At 37.6% G+C, this 21,922-nt stretch overlaps 1 protein-coding gene across 5 annotated transcripts in view; it reads left to right on the forward strand.

Annotated features, from left to right (window-relative positions):
• DYM (dymeclin) overlaps nt 1-21,922 on the forward strand; it is a 419,774-nt gene that overhangs the window by 132,445 nt on the left and 265,407 nt on the right. For all 5 annotated transcript variants that reach the window (XM_032422734.1, XM_032422732.1, XM_032422736.1 and 2 more), the window contains exons 10-13: nt 1,696-1,874; nt 3,697-3,822; nt 16,541-16,654; nt 17,626-17,720. In XM_032422734.1, the coding sequence (XP_032278625.1) occupies nt 1,696-1,874; nt 3,697-3,822; nt 16,541-16,654; nt 17,626-17,720 (514 nt within the window). The remainder of the gene's footprint in view (nt 1-1,695; nt 1,875-3,696; nt 3,823-16,540; nt 16,655-17,625; nt 17,721-21,922) is intronic.

Here is a 21,922-nt window from a genome sequence, read left to right on the forward strand (position 1 = left end):
TTTATTTGACAGAGAGACAGCGAGAGAGGGAAAACAAGCAGGGGGGGAGTGGGAGAGGGAGAAGCAGGCTCCCCTCTGAGCAGGGAGCCCGATGTAGGGCTCGATCCCAGGACCCCGGGATCATGACCTGAGCCGAAGGCAGACACCCAACGACTGAGCCACCCAGGCGCCCCAATTTAACCTATATTTTAAATGTAGGAGGAAAAGTGAGGGCACTTTGCAGTAAAATTGAAGCCTTTTTAAGATAATTCTCACAAATGTACAGTTTAGAAGAATCGGAGAGGTTATGGGACTGTGCAATCAGATTGTGTTGACACACATTTCTTTTTCATGAGTAAAGCTTTTGGACATGCTAAAGCAGTGTTTTTAAAATTTTTATTTTTTGCTAGTGGTTCTGTTTTTTTTTTTTTTTTAATCTTGGTTCTTTTTAAGATATTAAAGGTACTAAAATATCAACTCATTGTGCTGTCATGTTCCGGTGTCTTATCTGATAAGATTATACTTTTCTCCAAGTCTGTTGACCTGTCTTTCCCTCCCTTTTGGCCTGCTAACTTTGCTGACTTCAGTGTCTAAGCAAGTCCAGTTAATTGGTAGGAAAGGGCACTGTCCGTTTTGCAGTATCAGGAGTGTTCCCACATGGGCTTCATCATGCTAGTGACTCTGTTTTTAAAAAAGGTTTACCAAGAAATTATATACATTTTCCGGTAGTTGTTTGAAATTTGATGTATCCTACTGTGGAAGCTAATGCTGAACATACTGATGCTGATAATACTTTAAAACTAGCTACGGGCGCCTGGCTGGCTCAGTCAGTGGAGTGTGCAACTCTTGATCTCTCAGGGTCGTGAGTTCGAGCCCCACGTTGAGGGTAGAGTTTACTTACTAACTAAATAAATAATAAAAATAAGAATTAAAAAAATAAAACTAGCTAACTGCTATGATGTTATCCTAGCTATTTTCTTCATAAATGGATTAGTGACATTGGTGAATGAGCCATAGTTATTCATTTGAAAAAAATTAACTCAGCTTGAAGTCCTTTTTTCTTTTTAACCCTTACAAGAGGATTTTCTGTTTTATGTAGAAACTTTTGTATTCTTTGTCTCAATATTTTTTATTTAGGATTGGTGGTCATTTATTTTGGTAACAGAACATGTAAGATGTCATGTTTATATCTGTTAGAGCACTTTTGGCCTGGGCCCGTAGTTCTGTTTATATAAGCTCCTGTGTTCTTAAAACCAGCTTAATTCAGCTATATAAATGCAAAAATCATAATAAAGTTGAAGTATGTGACTTAGTTTAGTTGCTTTTTTAATATTTGGCTTTTTAAAGATAAAAAGTTACTCTCAAGTGGTATTTGCACATAGATTTATAATCATTGGAAAGCCTTGGTTTAGATAGTACAGAGAAATAAACTGTCCCAGCTTTTTTTTTTTGGCAAGAACATTTCAGTTCTACTGTCTCGGCAAATTTCAGTTACATAGTTGTGTGATCAACTCTAGTCACCATGCTTTACATTAGTTTAGTTCTTTAAGTAAAATTTAAAATATAAATTGAAATTTTGAACCAGAAATGTAGTGACATACAAAGTTAATGGGAATTGAATTGTACACATTAACAGTGTTCTTATTATTTACAGAAGGCCCGGTCCAGAAAATACTGACATAATATTTTAAAAATTTTGTGGTTTGTGTGTTCCAGATAGCAGTCCTTTCCCCTCATCAATTCCACACACTTTCCAGATTAACTTCAACAGTTTGTACACAGCTCTGTGTGAACAGCAGACATCTGACCAAGCAACTCTCCTCTTGTACACGTTGCTCCATCAGAATAGTAATGTTAGAACATACATGTTGGCTCGCACAGATATGGAAAATCTTGTAAGTATCACACTACACAGTTCATGCTTTTAGTATAGTTTAATCTTTTGAAGAGCCGTTTCTTTTCTCAGGAGGGGTAAGTACGTTTGGCTGGTTGCAAAGGTGATGCTTGAGAGATTGACGGGGAGCTGCCACGAGGCACAGACAGGGGTGTGAGGTTTGCAGTGTGGGAGACCGCGCACGTGTTGATGTTGCCGCAGAGCAGAGAGCACAGCAGCAGGACCAGCTTCCCTGTCCTGCGGGTCTTTCCCTGCCCAGGATCCAGCCTGATGGAGTCCTTCAAGAAGCACCGCCCGCCATTCTCAAGATATTTATACCCTCGTGGTTCTTTTCAGATGCTAAGTGTCCACCCATCGAGTTCCTGTAGCCTATAGTCCCAGTCGCGGCAAGTTCCTGACGAACACGGCTAAGCGCAGTTTCCCACGCGTCCCATCCCTTCGGCAGGCTTAGGCTTGAGGTCTGCCTGAACTCAATTCTGGGAGTGTTAGAGTTATTTTAGGCTACCTGTGCCAGACAGCAACTTACATGCGCACTGTCCTTTATTATGTGAGTGAAAAACTCCCGTAGGAAATCACGGATTTCCATTTATGACTAATGTGTAAACAAAAATGTTTCTATGAGTGGAAAAGTAACCTTACCTCACCAAGGTGTTAATATTATAATTGAAATACACACTATAGAGATACCTGTGGGTTATTTATACATTAATAGAATTGTGAACATCCCTGAAATAGGCAGCAGCTTGCTGGTGGCAATAGGAACGTTCCCTCTGTACCAGTTTTTACAGGTTGACAGCAGGATTCACCAGCATTTGGTGGCCATTTTGTCAGTGTTAAAGGTAAAATATTGAGTTAACATGGAATGTTAGAATTCATTTGAAGAGTACGTTCTATGTCAAAGTGACCCTAAGGACAAAAAACATGATGCACGAACCTGTCTGCACACAGCTATATGTGGAAAACATTGGTTATTTTAAATAGTAAAATTGGATGTAACAGTGTACTGCTCATGTGAGTAAAAACTTGGAGATGGCTTATTTACTGAGGGGTGAGTAAGAATAAGCAGAAACAATTCTGAGCATGATGTATCCTAGGGGAAATGATGGCAGTAAGCAGAAAGCCTATGACACCACCTGTTCTAGAAAGTTCTATGGTTAAGGATGTTGGTACATAAGAATATACAGGGAACAATCATCTGTATGTGATGACATACACCAGTAAAAATTTAAAAGGTTTTGTTTTGGGTTTTTTTTGGAGTGGGGTGGAGGGTTATATGCTTATTTTTGTTTTTAATTTCTCATATAGATTATTTTGATATTGTCTCAACTGATGTCCTTATCTGTCTTTTTGCCTTTATTCTATAATATTGAGACTACGATTAGAAAATGTGTTATTGGTAGGAAATTTACTGTGCTGATCTGATTTTGATTTTGTTAATAATTTTATTCTACAATCTTTCCTCTTAAGGTAATGTTTGACACGTTAGTGTTTGTAAGAATACCTTCTTGTGTATAAATTCCTGCTAGGCTGGAGGCAGACCTGCTTCTACTCAGTGTCACATGTTGGCCTAAATGGTCTCTGCAGACCCATTCTTTACGTGGTGGCAGACCTTCATACAGGGTGATTGTTTTCTCTGCTGGTATCTGAGCTATACATGGGGAAAGTACCTTCAGGCATATGCTGGTTTGTGTGGTTTTCTTTTTCCTTTAAAGAAACCTATAACTATGAAATTAAAACAGAGTGCATAATAAAAGCATAAAGATTGAAAACATTGATCTTATAATAAAGTAATTGAAATGTAAATTAAAATTTCTATTTGATAGGTTTTACCAATTCTTGAGATTCTGTATCATGTCGAAGAAAGAAATTCACACCATGTGTATATGGCCCTTATAATATTATTGATCCTTACAGAAGACGATGGCTTTAATAGATCCATTCACGAAGTGGTAAGTTACCATTACTTTGCTTAGAGTCTCAGAGTTACAGAATAGTCAGGTCCCTCTGCAAGATTTACTGCAGCCTTAGCATTTCTTCCTTCTTTTCCTTCTGGTAGAACACAAGAACCTGACTTAGAAAATGGTGTGTCTGTCTTCTGACTTAAGTGCTTTTTTTCTGAATGACTATTAATCACTGTTAAAAACTGTCAAAATGTTTTCTTCAGTAATTGAGGCAAATGTTTTTGCTGCCACTGAGTTCATTTTTCCTCTCTGTTTCATTTCCCCTTTTTAGTTGTGGCAGGAATTGTCCAACAAGTTTGCCTATTGTATACAGAGTAAGTGAAGGAATAGGGAATAAAGAGAAGAAGCCTGAGAAATTGTTTTATGTTTTTGAAAACGATGTAACATAATTTAACTCTTTCAATTTTAGTCTTGTGGGTGAGTTCCAACCCCACGCTGATTTTTATCTTCCTCTTTGTATTTTCTTTATGTCAAAGTAACACATGTATGTAGTTTTGTTTCTGGGTGTTTTTAAAGATTTTATATTTAAGTAATCTCTACACCCAATGTGGGGCTCAAACTTACAACCATGAGATCAGGAGTCACATGCTCCACTGACTGAGCCAGCCAGGTGCCCCAACACATGTACACATTGTTTTAAAACTTTTATAGAAGTACTAGGTTTTAATGCACCATAGTACATCCCATGTCTATCCTGCACCTGATTCCCACTCCCCAAAGACCAATGCTCTTAACTCTGTCCATGTTTCTAAATAACATGCTTGTTTTGTTATTTCTTGATTTTCCAGATTTAGATATTAACTGTTCTCTTCCTGAAATGGAAAATAAGTCATAATTAACTCTCCTTCCTGCACATCAATTCCTGTTTCCTTGGGTTCCCAGCCCCCTTTCCACACGTAGACTTTTCCCCTCCTTCCATTTTATTACCATTTTCAGCTTGAGAACTCAGCTTTTTCATGATTATGATTAACTAGTATTCTTAGCTCAGCTATGTAATGTATGATAATTGCACTTCCTTTCTTGTTCGTGTTTTGGTTTTTCTGTAGCACACGATTGCCCAGTTTTTTTATTCATGTACCAGTCACTAATTCAGCTCCCATACTTCAACAGAACTGAAAATTCCCTCTAAATATATTAAAATACATTGCATATCTTCTTAGTTTCATTTTCTTCTTTGGCTTCTGTCTTCGGCCATGTTGGAGGCTTAACTCAAATGTTTGGTGATCAATGTTTATTTAGAGGTAAGGCACTAAAAAGTTGATTGTAAGTTCTGTGTGTGAGCAGGACTTACTTGATTTTAACTTGCTCTACATGGTCTCTTTCTCTGGGCACTCTGCTCTCTGTAGGCCTTTTCTTTTGGGCTGATCAGTTTCTCACAGGGGGCTCTTCCAGTGTTCCTGCTGAGGGGTGTCTAGTGGAGGAAGGGGCTAGGGCTTTCACTCTTCACAGGATACAAACTTTTTTTTTCTTGTCTTCAATAGGGTTTTTGTGGCATGTTTACTCTTCTCTGATGATGTTCCATTAAAACTTTTTTTGTCTCTTACATGGTGTGACCATCATTTCAACTAAGATTTAGTGAACCTTGACACGGTAGAAAGAAGATAAAACATACAAATTTCCTGATTCTTGTGTTTAGCAAAGTACCACCAGAGAGAAAATATTAGTACTGATTTTCTCATTTTTATAGCATTTATCTTTAATAAGAAACAAAAACCAATATAATTTTTAGAAACATTTAAATTGAAGTATAAAATGTGCACAAATTTTGAAGGTACAATTTAGGAGTTTTTATGTAGGTCTCTACCTGTGTTATTACCACCCAAATCAAGTTACTGAACATTTCCCAAACATAACAGAAATGCCTTTTCCTGGCCAGTACCCCACAGCCAATCAGTGAACCACTATTCTGACTTTCACTCATCATAGTGTTGTTGAGATTTACCTGTGTTATTGCATCATTGGTTGGTTCTTTTGTATTGCTCGGTGCTATTCCACTGTATGAATATGCCACAGTATATTTATCCATCGTCTTGGTGGTAGATACTTGCTTTTTTTCCCAGTTTGGGACTATGTTTGATAAGACTGCTGTGCTCATTTTTACACTTGTACGTCGGCGGACATAGGCACTCATTCTCTTGAGTGTACACCTAAGGTAGAATTGCAGGGTCAAGGGCAGGTGTGTGTTTAGCTTGAAGAGACAGTAATAAAACTGAAGTTGTGTCTCACCATAAGTTCGCAGTTCCACTCCAAGGTTGTATAGGAAGACTTGTACTTTTGCACAGAGAGTACATGCTTATTAATGGTCATCCAACATCACTGTTGGTAATATTGAAATTGTTTAGAGCATGCAGAGGCCAACATCTGGAGACTAAGAAAGGGGAATGAAAATGGGGAAGGGTACACGGCGGGTCTTTACCTATGTCTGTAATGTTGTATTTGCTTCAACAGCATGGAAAACAAAATAAAACAAGAAGTCACCAAAAAGAACTTTGAAGCAAATATGACAAAATATGTTAAGATTTGACAAAATTCAAGGATGGCTACACTTTTTTATTATATTGCTTTCTATACTTTACGAAAAAGTATTATATTTGGTAATTAAAGTTAGCATAGGAGTTTGCATTAAAATTAAACTTTACTGACTTAATTTAAAATTAAACTTTACTGACTGTAAACTTTACTGACTGCCAAAATGGTGATGGTAAGATAGGGAAGGCGTTAGGTTTGTTCATATTCAGGCTCAGTTCCATAAGGACTTCAGGATATTCCAGATGACGTTTCAAATTCAGGTATTTAAATCTTTTTTTTTCCCTCTAGAATTTGACTTTCTTGTTGACCTTTGTTTATTTTTATTCTTTTCCTTTCCATATGTAATAGTAAAAATGAGTAAGTAAATGTTTCTACCAAAGTTCTCTACATGGAATTATTAGCTGTGGATCTAATTGTCCATGAAATAGATTCTGGTATCTCATTTTGGCTTGAAGTTGCATTTCCTCATACCCAGTGATGATCAGCATTTTTTCATGTACTTTTCATGTGCTTATATATTGTCTTTTGTGAAGTATCTTTCCAAATTTTCCCTATTTTAAAAAATTATACTTTAAAAAGTTCATTTTAATTTTTTTTAAAGATTTTTTTTTATTTACTTGAGAGAGAGAGTGCGCACAAGTGGTGTGTAGGGGCAAAGGGAGAAGCAGACTCCCCGCTGAGCAGGAAGGCGGATGCGGGACGTGGGGGTCCATCCCAGGACCCGGGGATCATGACCTGAGCCGAAGGCAGACTCTTAACCGACTGAGCCACCCAGGTGCCCCAAGTTAATTGTAGTTTTAAGAAAAATAGAATTCATGTACCCTTTACCTAGTTCCCCTTAGTGACAACTGTAATTGCAAAACAGTAATACAGTATCACAACCAAGACATTGGCATTGACATAGTCAAGATACAAGACATTTCCATCACCACAGGGATGTCCCTGTGTTGACTTTGTATAGCCATACTTTCTTTTTAAAAAACTGGGTTTTTGGGGTGCCTGGGTGGCTCAGTCGTTAAGCGTCTGCCTTTGGCTCAGGTCATGATCCCAGGGTCCTGGGATGGAGCCCCACGTCCCGCATCCGCCTTCCTGCTCAGCGGGGAGTCTGCTTCTCCCTCTCCCACTCCCCCTGCTTGTGTTCCCTCTCTCTCTGTGTCCCTGTCAAGTAAATAAATAAAATATTTTTTAAAAATTGGGTTTTTCTTTTATTACTGAGTTGTAAGGCTTCTTTATATATGCTGAATCACATGGATTTTTTTCCCAGTCTGTTAATGTAGTGCATTACTGATTAAGTTTTGAATATTGAATAAACCTTACATTCCTGGGATAAATTGCACTTAGCCATGATATATTCTCTTTTTATATATATTTGGTTAAGTTTGTTTTGTTTTTTTTTTTAAGATTTTATTTATTCGACAGAGACAGGGAGAGCGGGAACACAAGCAGGGGGAGTGGGAGAGGGAGAAGCAGGCTTCCCGCTGAGCAGGGAGCCCGATGTGGGGCTCGATCCCAGGACTCTGGGATCATGACCTGAGCCGAAGGCAGCCGCTTAATGACTGAGCCACCCAGGCGCCCCATATTTGGTTAAGTTTTGAGCTTTGATAGTTTGTGTCTTTCAAGGAATTGGTACATTTCTTCTAAAGTATTGAATTTATTCCTGTAAAGTTGTCCATAATTTTTTTTTTTTACTTACTAGTGTTTTTGTCTTATTACTGTTTTTTTCCTCTTAACCTTTTTATATCTGCACTAGCCATAGAGATGTTATTGCTCTTATTCTTAATGTTGGAATATGTATCATTTCTGTCTTATTCTACCTCTGGCAAGAGGGTTGTTCTCCCTCCCCTCCCTCCCTCCCTCCCTCCCTCCCTTCCTCCCTTCCTTCCTTCCTTCCTCTTTTGAAAGGACCAACTTTTTTTTTTTTTTGAAGATTTATTTATTTATTTTAGAGAGAGAGTGAACACACAAGTGGGAGGAGGGGCAGAGAGAGAGGGAGACAAACAGACCCCCTGCTGAGCAGGGAGCCTGATGCAAGGCTTGATCCCAGGACGCTGAGATCATGACCTGAGCAAAAACCAAGAGTCAGGTGCTTAACCAACTGAGCCACCCAGGCACCCCTCAAAGGACCAACTTTGGATTCCATTGACTTTTTTTCTGTTTTCTTCTATTTTATTAATTCCTACTTTTTATTTCCTTTCTTCTTACTTGAAGTTTTAACTTGCTCTTTTTTTTTCGAGATTTTTTTTTAGGTAGAAGCTTAGATCTTTGATTTTAAATCTTTCTACTTTGTTACTATAAGCAAAATATATGAAAATTCATAAGATTGATAAACCCCCAGAAAGATGATCAAGAAGAGAAAGAGTTACAAATGTCTATTACTGAGAATGTATAGGAGATCAGGACAGATCCTACAGATATTAAAAAATGTTCAGAGGATACTATGAGTAATTTTATGTTATAAAATTTAAGTGTTGAGTGAAATGGACAAATTTCCTTCACTCCCAGAAAAAAACTTAACCAAAGCTCACAATAGAAAAAAAATCAAAATAGTCCTGTTTCTTTTAAAGGAACTGACTTTGTAATATAAAATCATCCTAAATGAAAATTGTTGGCCCAGCTGATTTTACCTAAGAATTCTTCCGAAAACTGAAGGAAGAAATAACACCAGTCGTATACAAGCTCATCTAGAGAGTAGAAAAAAGGGAAATCTTTCCAACTCATTTTATGAGGCAGCATAATCCTGATACCAAATTTATCAAAATTTGATAAAGGAAAATTTGATAAAGGTGGATCTTGAGTTGAGAGACAACAATTTAATAAGTGGCATAAATGTAATCATAAAGCTTATAAATCTAATATCATACAATGGAATAAAGCAAGGTAGCAAAAAGAATATATCTATGTCAATAACAATATTCCAGGAATGCAAGGGTAGTTTAATATTAGAAAATCTCTCAATGTAACTTACTAATTTAAGAGAGAAAACCCATACAATCATCTCAATAGATACCGAAAAAGGATTTGATAAAATTCAACACCAATTCATGATAAAACAGAGTTCTCAATAAAATAAGGGTAGAAAAGAAATTCCTTGTCTTAACAGAGTGTATCTACAAAAACCTATAGTTAAAAGCATTATACTCATTTGGAGAATTTTAGAAATATTTTCTTGAAAGTCAGAGCAAAGAGGATGTTCTGTATTACCACTCCTCTTCAGCATTGTATCAGAACTCTAAACAGGGTCATTTAACTTGAAAAGAGAGGAAATCTAAATGTCCGTATTTACAGGTGTTGTGATTAACTACATAGGAAATTCAAGATACTAATACTAGAACTGTTAGGAAAGTTGAGCAAATCTTCTGAATCCGAGATCCATATACAAAACAAATACAATTTCTACACACCAGTAACAAAGCACTTCAAAAATGTGATCTAGAGAGGCACCTGGGTGGCTCAGTCAGTGAAGTGTCCAACTCTTGATTTCAGCTCAGGTTGCGATCTCAGGGTCATGAGAATGAGCCCTGCATCGGGCTCCATGCTCAGCAGAGAGTCTGCTTGAGATTCCCTCCCTCTCTGCCCCCCCCCCACCCCTGCTCTTTCTTAAAATAAATAAATAAATCTTCAAAAATGTGATCTAGAGATACTATTGATAATGGCAATAAAACTGCAGTGAACTTGGGAGTCAGTGTAACAGAGGAAGTGCAACATTTTTTATGGCAAAAATTACCTAAATGAAAGATATTAAATATGACTTAATAAATGGAGAGAGATACATGTTCACAGATAGGAAGACTCAGTGACAGAGTTGTTAATTTTGCTTTCAAATTAATCATTATGTTGAATGCAATCCTGATCAAAATCTCAAGGTTTTTGTGAGACTTGATCAACTGCAGTTGACCTTTGAGCAACATAGGTTTGAACCGTGTGGGTGTACTGATACATGGATGTTTTCAATAAATATAGTACTGTAGATGTATCTTCTCTTCCTTAGTAGGCTTATCACTAAGTAAATTTTTCAGGAGTCAAAAGTTTGACTTTTGGATGGATTTTTGGCTGTGCGGGGTGTTGGGTACCCCTAACCTCTGCATTGCTCAAGTGTCACCTGCAGTCCCTGAAATCATATGGAAGAACATTTTGCCTAGAAAGTTATTGAAGAAAAGCAGTGTGGAGTTATTCTATCAGATAAGACTAGTTATAAAACATTAGTAACTAAGTGTGTTTCATTAACAGTGGAATAAAAAATAGATAAATACAAAAAGACTTTGGAGAGTCCAGAAATTACAAACTCACGTATGGCAACACAAATGTATGACAGAAGTAGTAGGTAAATTGTGCTGAGATTGAGAGCTTGGCTTATCTAATAGGAAAAGTAAAATTAGGTGATTTTGCCCCACATACAAAGACAAATTCCACTTGTGTTAATAAGGCCTAGATATAAAAAGCTGAACTTTAAAATCTCCAAAGAGAAATTAAAGGATATTTTTATGAACTCAAGATAGGGATTTAAGCATAGCATAAAATGTATAAACCATGAATAAAAACACTAATAAATTTGACAACATTAAAATGAAAAACTTTCATGGTTAATAAAGGTGAAAACGGGCGCCTGGGTGGCTCAGTCGGTTAAGTGGCTGCCTTTGGCTCAGGTCATGATCCCGGGGTCCTGGGATCAAGCCCCGGATCAGGCTCCCTGCTCAGCAGAGAGCCTGCTTCTCCCTCCCCCTCTGCCTGCCACTCTGCCTACTTGTGCTCTCTATCTCTCTGTCAAATAAATAAATCTTAAAAAAAAAAAAAAAAAGGTGGAAACAAGCCATAGACAGGAAGATAGATTAGCATAATCAGAAAAACCAAAGTATTCAATAGAAAAATGGGCAAAGTAATAGAAAAACAGAATATAAAACCTGAATGACCAGCAAACATTTTTAAAGGATGTTCAACCTGATGATTTGTCAGGATCATGCTAATTAAAATAACTGAAATATTTTGTACTCATCAGTTTGGCAGAAATTACCAGCTCTGTTAAGAATTGGTAAGGATCTAGAGAAAGAGGACTCTCATATACTATATAAATGAGCAGAACCGCTTTTGAAAGGAATCTGGCCTTTTACATTCCTCAAATAACCTGCAGAAGTAAATACTCTACCTCCCAGCAATTCCATTTCCTGGTTGTGTCCTAAGACAAACTTTTTCAGAGATTCACAAGAGCTCATTTGAAAGAATGTTCATTGTAGCATTGTTTGTAGTGTTCAAAAATTGCGAACAGCTGATAACATAAATGAAATACTGTAGAACAGCTAGAATGAATGAAACAGAGCTGCATGTATTGATAATAATAAATCTCAAAAATCTGCATGGTAATGAAGTATCAAATTCAGGCTGCCAGAGGTTAGAGAATAGGATGAGTGAGGAGTGGCTAGGGGGCTTCAGGACGTCAGAAGCAAAATATTAACATTTGAGAAAACAGTGATAGATACAGTGGTGTTCTTTATACCAGGCTCTTTAACTTCTGTGAAATTTCTGTGATGACAGAAATCTCCAACTGCTGTCTGAGAAGGTAGCACTTGTAATGTGGCTGGTGTGACTGAGGAATTGAATTTTTAATTTTATTAAAATGTAATTTTAAGTTAAATACCTGCTTGTGACTCATGCTACTGTGATGAACACTGCTGCTCTGTGCTTTTTAGTTAATAGTGACCCAAACCTACAGTTATTTTATAAAAAAGAGCTATTCAGTGACTTTGCAATTTTGCTTCTTCGCAAACTCTTGGAGACTTGCTTATGAAGTCATTAAGTACTGAGAAATGGGTGGCTTAAAACGGGTGTTTTACAGATGGTTTTTCTTTTTAAAATTTATATGATTCCTGACTGAATTTAGATAATTAACGTTCAGAGTATGAAAATATGGAGAGTAAGGAGTCCCTGCTTTCTGAGTATCCTATAGTGAGATTTTAGATAGTAAGGGTAAGAATCTACATTGTAACATTGTTTTTACTAGGGGAAAAACTGGAAATAACCCCAATTTCCATTAATAGAAGAGTGGACCCAAGAAAATGTGGCCTATTGGTACAGTACTATTCAGTGCTTAGATGGAATGAAGTAGAGGTGATATTCAGATATTTAACTAGTATAGTACCAAAATCAGCCAGTAAGAATGGCATCAACCATGGTCCTTCATTGTGTGCTGTACGTTAATTGATGAACTCCCAGGAGGTCCTTGGGGAGTGGCTTGGGGCAACAGCTATTTATTAATTACCATAGAAGTATTCATTTTAAGAAATGATTAGTACTCTCAGAATTTGACATATGTGGTAAATACTAATTTTCGTATATGCATCAACATGGGAGGTTACAAGAACATATTGAGTGAAAAAAAATAAGACGCAAATACCTATGTGTACTAGTGTCCGAGAGCTGCCATAACTAATTACTGCAAACTGGATGGCTAAAAACAACAGAAATTAGTTGTCGCAGTTCTGGCGATTGGGAGTTCAAAAGCAGGGTGTCATCAGGGCCATGCTCTCTCTGAAAGACCTAGGAGAGAGCTCTTGCCTCTTAGTTTCTGGCGGCCAGTCCTTGGTGTCCTTGGCTTGCAGCTTCTATGTGTTTGTTGTGTCGTGGCCTTCTGTCATGTGGGTGCCTGTTCTGGGTCTCACCTCCTCTTCTAGGGGCACCAGTCATAGTGGATTTACGGTCCATGGTAACCTACTGTGACCTCATCTTGGTTATATATTTATGAAGACCCTGTTTTCAAGTAAGGTCACATTCACAGGTTTTGGATGACATGAATTTTGGGGGACACTATTCAACCCAAGACGCCATGGTATTGTTTTTATAAACTAGCAAATACACAAAGGAATCCTAGGTTTTGGAGGGAGTGTGTGTACATATAAAGCATTTGAAAGGGACTGGAAAGGTACATACTAAACTCAAGATAGTGGTTGATAGTGTACCCCCTCTTTGGGGGAATAAAATGGGATTTATAATCTTTAAAAAAATGAAATATTAACAGTTAATGTCAGTTGTGGGAGTATGGAGGTTAATTATGCTTTGCCTTTCTATGCATACTTGATTTTTTAAAGAGTTGATGTTACACAGTATGTTACTGTACTCTAACATATAAACATTTGGAAGAGATACATTCAATAAAACCAAATCTATATGGGGGGCAAAAGTTCAGGAAAAGACCTAGAACAAGTAATTCTCATATCCTTTTTGAGAAGGAAGACATTTTCAGATCCTTAAGGGGTTTCCTTCTACATATTCTTTGAGTTAGTTGACCATGAAATTGTATAATCAGGATACCAGTCTATGACTATTAAACTGTATGTCTGAATATTAAATACGGGGAATTGTTTTTGTAAGAGCCAGTTAAATAGGTTCTGAATAGGTCAGTGGCTACAGCTAAGTTACCAAGAAAAATTTTCTGTATGTTGCCCATTATGCATTGATATCCCATGGGAAGCTGTGAGAGCTTTATAACTAGTTATTTATAATTTTTCTTAAACACAACCAGAGTTTCTAAACAATGATACATTTTTCACAGGAAGAAAAGAAAGTTTTATGTAAAGACTAAATTGGATTTCTAATTTTTGTAGTAACAATGTAAGTTTACTATGTGGATACCATTTAAATATTTGTTGAATGTTAAATGAATAAGACTACTTTAATTCAAAACATTTCTTCCATCCAGGTATATAATTGACACACACAAGCAGATGTTAAGAACTAATGATCTCTGTTTCAAATAAGGATGGCTTATGATAATTTATTTCTAAATAAAGGAGCTGAGAGAGGAGAAACAACTATACTCAAATGTGTGACCTTTTAAAAAGACAGAGACTTCTCTCACTAGTAAAGTGCCTAATGAGTATCCTGTGTTAGTATTTACTTGGAGACTTAAGAGCATTGGTTTTAAAACTTTTTGGTCTTTACACTTAAAAATAATTGAGGACACCAAATAGTTTTTTTCCTGTGGGTTTTAGTTCTGTACATTTACCATATTCGAAATTAAAATTGAGATATTTAAAAAATAATCAGGTCATTTAGAAATAATAGTTATTATAATAAACCCAATACATGTTAGCATCAATAATATATTTTTATAAAAAATAACTTTTTGTCCAAACAAAAATTTAGCAAGAAGAATGGCATTTACATTTTTGTAAATCTCTTTAACGGATTGCCTTAACAGAAGACTGATAGATTCTCATGTCTGCTTCTGTATTAAAATTGTTACACTATCAGCTATGTTATGTAGCACCTGAAAAACTCAACTATATACTCATGAGAGAATGAGAGTGGAAACTAATGTTTTGGTATTATCATGGAAAATAGTTTTGGCCTTGAGAATTCTCCACAAGTGTCTGTGGGACCCCTACAGGGTCCCAGGACCACATTTTGAGAATTGGTGCCTTAGAGAGTAAGTTAGTGGGACTGATCACTTCACTTCTTTATAAAGGTTCAACTGGCAAAACTCATTATTTTGAATATTTTCAACTGTTATATGTTTTACACGTAGGTTCTCTCTTCTACTTGATGACAGCCATCCTTAGTCATGAATACAGGGGAATGCTTATACGTTTACATTTTTTACCTCACAAACAATATTCAGCTACCATGTAGTGGGCGTTTGCAGTATGCCAGCCTCTGGCATGAGCGGAGACTGCAGAACAGGTCAGGGTTGGGTTATTTGTAATGGGGGGGTACTAGGTGACATGGGACTCTTGCCAGAGAGTGGAACTGAGTGAAAATCTATCGTGGGGGCACTCGTGTGCACTTGCATCTTTACTTTTTTTATTCTTCTGGTCTGTTTCCATACCCCCTTTCTCATTCCTCATATTATTTGGACTTTTTTGGTGGGCAGATTTACCAGAGAAATATCTATTTTAATGATTTTTTAGAAGAACTGAGATACAACCATATTATTTAGACTTAATTTTATTTTTCTGATTTCATGGATTATGATTGTGTTCTGTTGTTGCTTTTGGGTTTTGTTTGGTCGTCCTTATTCTCCTTCTCTTGAACTCCTTGATCTGTCATTTACTGTTGTCGCAGTGGAGAGGATGGGCAGCTAAGTACTTACATGTGTGGTGGTTTGTTTTTCCCCCAGAAGTGGTGCATGAGCAGTTCATGTTGATTCTTGGCATACTTCCAAGTCTTTGTTTGTATACTTGTGTGGTAGTTTCTCTAGGTATAGAATTCTAGAATCATAATCCATTCCTCAGAAGTGTATGGACATTGTTCTTTTGTTACGCAGATGTGTAGTGTTTGGGATGAGAAATCTAATGTTAGTTTGCTTGTCTCTCTTTTGGTGATAACCTGTTTCTTCTATCTGGGAGTCAATAAGATTTTATTGTATACTGTAAATTCAGAAGTCTTACCAGAATAAATTTTACTTTTTTTCATTATTTCTCCTCAGAATGTTGAAAGTTTTTCTTCTCCTCAACAAAACTTTCTCCTATTACTAATTTTTCTGTTTTCCTTCTAGTCTATACTTTCTGGAACTTTTATCAAGTAGACATTAGGTCTCTGCTTTTCTCTCATACTTTGTCCTTTTGCCTATTTATTGCTATTGTCTGAGAGAACTTTTCAGTTTAGTTTTTCAAATCACAAATCTGCACTGTCCAGTTTTTGTCTCTCTCTGATGTCCATGTTACATATCTACTGTGGAACTGCACCAGCTTAAGCTAGAAAACAGATCTTGCTTACTGCGGCCTGGAGGTGAGCACCAGAGCTCCCTGCTGTCAGTAGCCAGAACAGAATGTGGTGCGGATCTTCTGGATCTTGACTTATTTGTGTTCTTATCTTTTCCTGAACACAAGTATGAAGGTTTTCTGTGGTTCTTGGGACAGCTCTACTTTTCAAGAGACTCCTCAGTTTTCCTGTTTTCACTTTCTCCTATTTTTTTGTCTTGCCTTTGTGCTGTCCGTCTTTCAAATACATCTCCTTTTTGTGTACTAATGTTTTCCAGATCTCTTTTCTTTTCTAGTTAGAAGGAAGGAGGAAAAAGAAGTGAACACCTTAGCACCTGTTTTGCTATCTTCAGAGTCTCACAATTCACTTTTATACTGTTTAACTCACCTTCAGAGCAAAGCCGTGGCTTATCAGAGATTGAAGACATGGATAATCCTTTTTTCCCTAAAGCAGTCATATTTACTTAAATTTTTCTTCCCCATTACAGATATTAAAAAATATTACTTGGTATTCAGAGCGGGTTTTAACTGAAATTTCACTGGGGAGTCTTCTGATACTGGTTGTAATAAGAACCATTCAGTACAACATGACGAGGACAAGAGTAAGTATTCCATAGCTATTTTTTTTTTATCTTTATGCATATAGTACAATCAGGCCTGTAGTTTAAAGCAATCTCAATATTTAGAGTATTAACATGTTCATGTAATACGGTAAAAGAAAATATATCAGATGTGCATATAGTCACTGAAATATGTGATACTAAAGTAATGTGTATAGTGTCTGTTTCTTAATATTTAATAGTGTGGATTAAAGATATTTTACATGAAACAAAATGGGCAGTGGGGCATATTTAGATAAAAGATGTCTGTCTTTGCTAGATCAGTAAAACTGATTTGCCCACTAAAAGCAGCAACAACGAAGTGTGTGAAGATATGAGCACAAGGAAATACGAATTCAAATGGAAAAGAAAAGTAGAACGAATACTTTAAAGAGTAAAAGGAAAATTTTAGCTGGATTGTATTTGCAGTATCTGGGAGCAAATTTCAGTTCCGCTCAATAGAGAAGCAATATACAGAATTCATAGCTCAGAGAAGTGGTCAAGTTTACTTCACTGTTTTCAGTTATTTCCCTCAGTGAGGCTAATGTGGATACATGTGCACAATCTTTTAGCTTTTATCTGAAGCTCTAGGAGTCAGACATGCTTAAGAATGGAGACTTTGTTGATTTTGGAAAGATGATTGTGGTATATATGCTACAGTCTGTGGAACCGTGAGGTTCTGGAGCAGCACACTGTAATTTAACATTAATATTTCTGCAGTGAAATACTTCCGATATCCACCAGGATAGGGATAATGAAGACCACAAATAGCAGCATAATCTTTTGCACCAGATGTAACTTCCAAATATGTGGTAAAAAAACAGAATTTTCAGGATTTTCGAATTAGAGAAAAGGGATCGTGGACCTGAACTTTCTAAAAATCAGTGACAGTTGAGCTTACATTTGCTTCCAGTTAACCTTGCTTCATATGTAGAGAAGACTTGGTCTGTTTTCACCCTTCTGTTACCTTACAGGACAAGTACCTTCACACCAACTGTCTGGCTGCTTTAGCAAACATGTCGGCACAGTTCCGTTCTCTTCATCAGTATGCTGCCCAGAGGATCATCAGGTAAATAGGAGCTTTAAGAGAAATACCACATTTTTGCCTTTTGGCTGACCCAGTGGCACGGGTACTGTGGTGGTCCCTTTTTAATGTTATGCACAAAGAATATCAAATTTTCCTGCTCAATATTTATCACCTTCTTATTTAGTTAAAAATACCTTGTCCTGCTTTGTTTTCTAATCCAACTTCTTGATCAAAGTTAATTGGATTTACTTTTCCATCTTTTCGTAAAATCTAATTTTAGGCTTTGTGTGTTAGCATTTTACAGAGGAGCAGGTATATTTCTTAGTAACGCAAACTAAATCTTCACGTATTTGCAGAGCATCACATTACACTTTTAAGAGAGGGTAGCTGTGTTTGTTTTAGAGACTTCTTTTCATAGCAGTTTACTATTAATTACTTTCCTATTACTGTCGTAACAAATTACTACAAATTAGTGTCTTAAAACAACCCAAATTTATTATACAGTCTGTAGATTAAAAGTTCCACACAGACTACAATCCAGGTGCCATAGGGCTGCATTCCTTTCTGGAGGCTCTAGAGGAGAACCTTTTCCTTGCCTTTTCCAGCTGCTAGAAGCTTCAGCCTTCCTTGGCTCTCAGCCCCTTCCTCTGCTGGCAGAGCCAGCAGCAGTGAGCTGCTGAGTCCTCCTCACATCTCATCCCTCTGACCTCCTCATCTGGTTCCCTCTTCCACGTTGAGGATCCTTGTGATTGCCTTGGCCCTCTCCGGGTAACCCAGGCTCGTCTCCCCATCTCAGGGTCCATGGCTGAATCAAACCGCAGGGTCCCTTTTGCGATATAAAGCATCCACAGGTTTGGGGGGTTGGGAGGTGGATATTTTGGGGGTAACCATTACTCTGCCTGCCACAACATCACCAGAAGCTCCTTCCTGTCCCTTCTCCACCCTTTGCCAAAGATATGCTCTTTAAGGGTAGGAAACCTATTAACAAATGATGAAGGAATATTGTTTGCAGGGGTTTTTTTTTGTTTTTTTTGTTTTTAACGTGTGGGTACTTTTTGGTCTTTAGGTAGATTGTCGTAGTGGCTCTCAAGTAGAACATTTATAAGTCAGTGAAGTCAGATTGTTTCTTTTGGGTCTTGTTTTTGGAGCACTGCAGTTCTGATGATTAGGTCTTGTGTTGCAGTCATTGGAGCTGATCGCAAGTCCACGTCACTTTTAAACTCTTGATCTCACTTTCCATCCGTTGGTTAGAGATGCTTATTGACCTGGCCTCATCTTTAACAGTTACTCAGCATTAACTTATGTTCTTGGTCTCTATATTTATCCTCAGAATTTAGCAGAGGCTATTTCCAGCGAATCACTGTTTTATTTAGGTCTGGTCTTAATACTATATTGGATTACTTTTTGGGTTTGTACTCGAGTGATTGTCTATTTGACTAACTTTGTACCAACACTAACATGATGACTTAAAGCACACATAGTATCTCCTCATAACTCCGATTCTTCCCGGTGTTCTGAAGAGTCTTTATTTTCTAAATATTAATTTTTGTTACTATGCTGTAGTTCAGAGATTTAATGAGAGAGATTTAATGATACTGTGCTATTTTGCAGTCTATTTTTGTGTGTATGTGGAGCTTCATAATGGCTTGATGAAGGTTTCAGTACAGGATTCATTTTCCTCAACGGATACACCAACATTTGGCCTGTTCAGTATGAAATTGGCAAATTACTGGTTTACAATTTAAGTTCTGATAACATGTGTCAAGCAAGATTAAATAAAAATTTTCTAAGTATAAGAGTTGAAAAGCAAAGCACTGTGCCCAATTTTCTATCTGTGATGAGTAAAGCAGAAAACCAATTGTATTTGGACAAATAAGAAACAGAATTTAGAGTTGTGATTTAGAAATATTTAGGTCAAGTTTATCATCAATAAGGAATACCGCTTTACTTGATGTTAATGGAGTTTTATTTAGCATTGTATTAGTGAAGAACTGTGTTACTCACTGCAAGGTATATCCAGATTAGTTGTAAAAATTCCTACCCTCAAGTAGCTTCTACTTCAGTAGCTGAGATAAGACAAGAACATACATGTATACAGCAGAATGTAGTAAGTACTAGAGTGAGAGAAAAATTCCTCAGGTGAGGATGAGTGTTGGTTCAGAGAACGGTGAGATCACCTCTTCCTGAGAAATCAGGCCAAGTGAGTAGAGAGAGATGACTCTCAAGATTGGCCTGATGAGGAATAGCACCAACCACAACAAAACAGAATGGGAGGGAGTGTGATAAAGGGCATTCTATTTAGAAAATAACCAGTCCCATTCAACTGGCATGTTGTGGACCTGTACAGGGATTAGAGGAGAAAGCTTGGAAGGAAAGCTGGGGCCACCTTGTGGAAGGTGCTTAACTATTAGATGCACAGTTTAGAATAATGGAAGGAGTTGAGAGAAAAGAAGGTCTGATCTTCAGTAACAGAAAGGAAACTGTGTATGAATGAGTTGTAAATGGATTTTAAAAGAAACAGTTGAAAGTAAGTTTCTGGCTTCATCAGTCTCAGCAGATGATGTTAGTATGCTTCGTTTGTCACCCGGAGGGCCGGGCAGTTCTGACAAGTTTCTGAGTGCTGCCAGCGCTCCTGGTTCAGGGGCCGCATCTGAGCAGCCCGTGTGGACCGGGACATCTTCACCGTCCAAGAGAGGAGAGAGCCCCTGTTAGAAACGCGAGTGTCAGCCCAGCTTTAGACCTGCTGAATCAGAGTCTTCATCTTAACAAGACCCTCAGATGATTTGTATGCACGCTAAAGGTTGGAAAACACTTTGAGTTCGGACCTGGAAATCAAGATTTATCCCTGTAGAAAATGCTTGCTTTGAATTGGAAATGGGGGCCAATTTTTTTTTTTTTATCTTGAGGAAACTCATTTTCTACTAAATGTTTGTGTTTAGGGTTTAGGATTGTAAAGTATGATAAGGAATGCCTAACAAAAACTGTTTAGATACACAGATCTATTATAGCAGTACAGCTCAAGATTCACCAGATGCTCCAGTAACTCCTTCAAGTGAGAAGTAATCAGTTTCATATACACATTTTCTAAATCCTGCTTTAGGAAGAGACCGCACAGTTCTGTATCTGTCAGTTGCAAAACCGAGAAGAGCCAGTATTTCCTGTGATCTTCAACAAAATGCAAACTAGAGTAACATGTTACATTGCTGTGAAGTAGGGTGTGAATAAAGCTTCTACAAGCCGCCTTAGCTGGACATAAATGTAAGGAATGATTTCATATGGTGTCTATGCTATTGTTTCATATTCAATGACCATGTATCTTCTATAAACTCTTGGTATTCTAGAAAAATCTCATAAGCATATATGATTTGAGTTTTGTTTAACTATAAAGTCTTTTGAATATCTATAAGTATGGATATTTGATATCATTATTTGGGATTATACTTAATTAAAAATATTTGTAAAGAGTATATGCAAGGGATTGTCAGGGGTTACAAAGACATCATTACTTACTTCCTTGCCCTTAGTACTTTCTCTACTGCCCCTCCCATCTCCCCGACTGGCTCTTTCCTCCCAATTCGCCTTCACCTTTGGCTTAACACATAACTTTCCTTCAGGATTTCATGCTGCGTTGGGTTTTTCCTTCTCTCTTTGCTCATTTTCCCTAGGAGTTCACATATATGCCTGTGACTTCACCTACCATGCACTTGTGTACAGAAAACCATTCAAATTTACATTCACAGTCCTGATGTCCCCCTTTTTCCTGAGGCAGGCAGAACAGTTTGATGGTTAAGAGCACAGACTCTGAGTTGGGGATCCCACCTCCAAAACTTACCAACCGTGGAACCTTGGAGACGTTACTTAACTTCTCTATGCAGCTGCGTCCCTGTGGTAAGATGAGGGGACAGTAGTTGTTCTCTCAGTGGATGTGGTGAGGGTTAAGTGAGTTAATATTTGTAAAGGGCCTGGCACGTAATGTGCACTCTATGTACGTGTTGACTGGCTGAACACTAACTCTACTAACCTCACTACCTGGATAGCCCACACTTACCTCAAACTGTGATTAAGTATAAAACAACTCATTTTCAAACCTGCTCTTCCTGGGGTGCCTGGGTGGCTCAGGTGGTTAAGTGTCTGCCTTCAGCTCAGGTCGTGATCCCGGGGTCCTGGGATCGAGCCCTGCATCGGGCTCCCTGCTCCGCGGGAAGCCTGCTTCTCCCTCTCCCACTCCCCCTGCTTGTGTTCCC

The sequence above is a fragment of the Phoca vitulina genome, unplaced genomic scaffold (genome assembly GCF_004348235.1).
Source record: "Phoca vitulina isolate PV1807 unplaced genomic scaffold, GSC_HSeal_1.0 scaffold27, whole genome shotgun sequence".
NCBI lineage: Eukaryota > Metazoa > Chordata > Mammalia > Carnivora > Phocidae > Phoca > Phoca vitulina.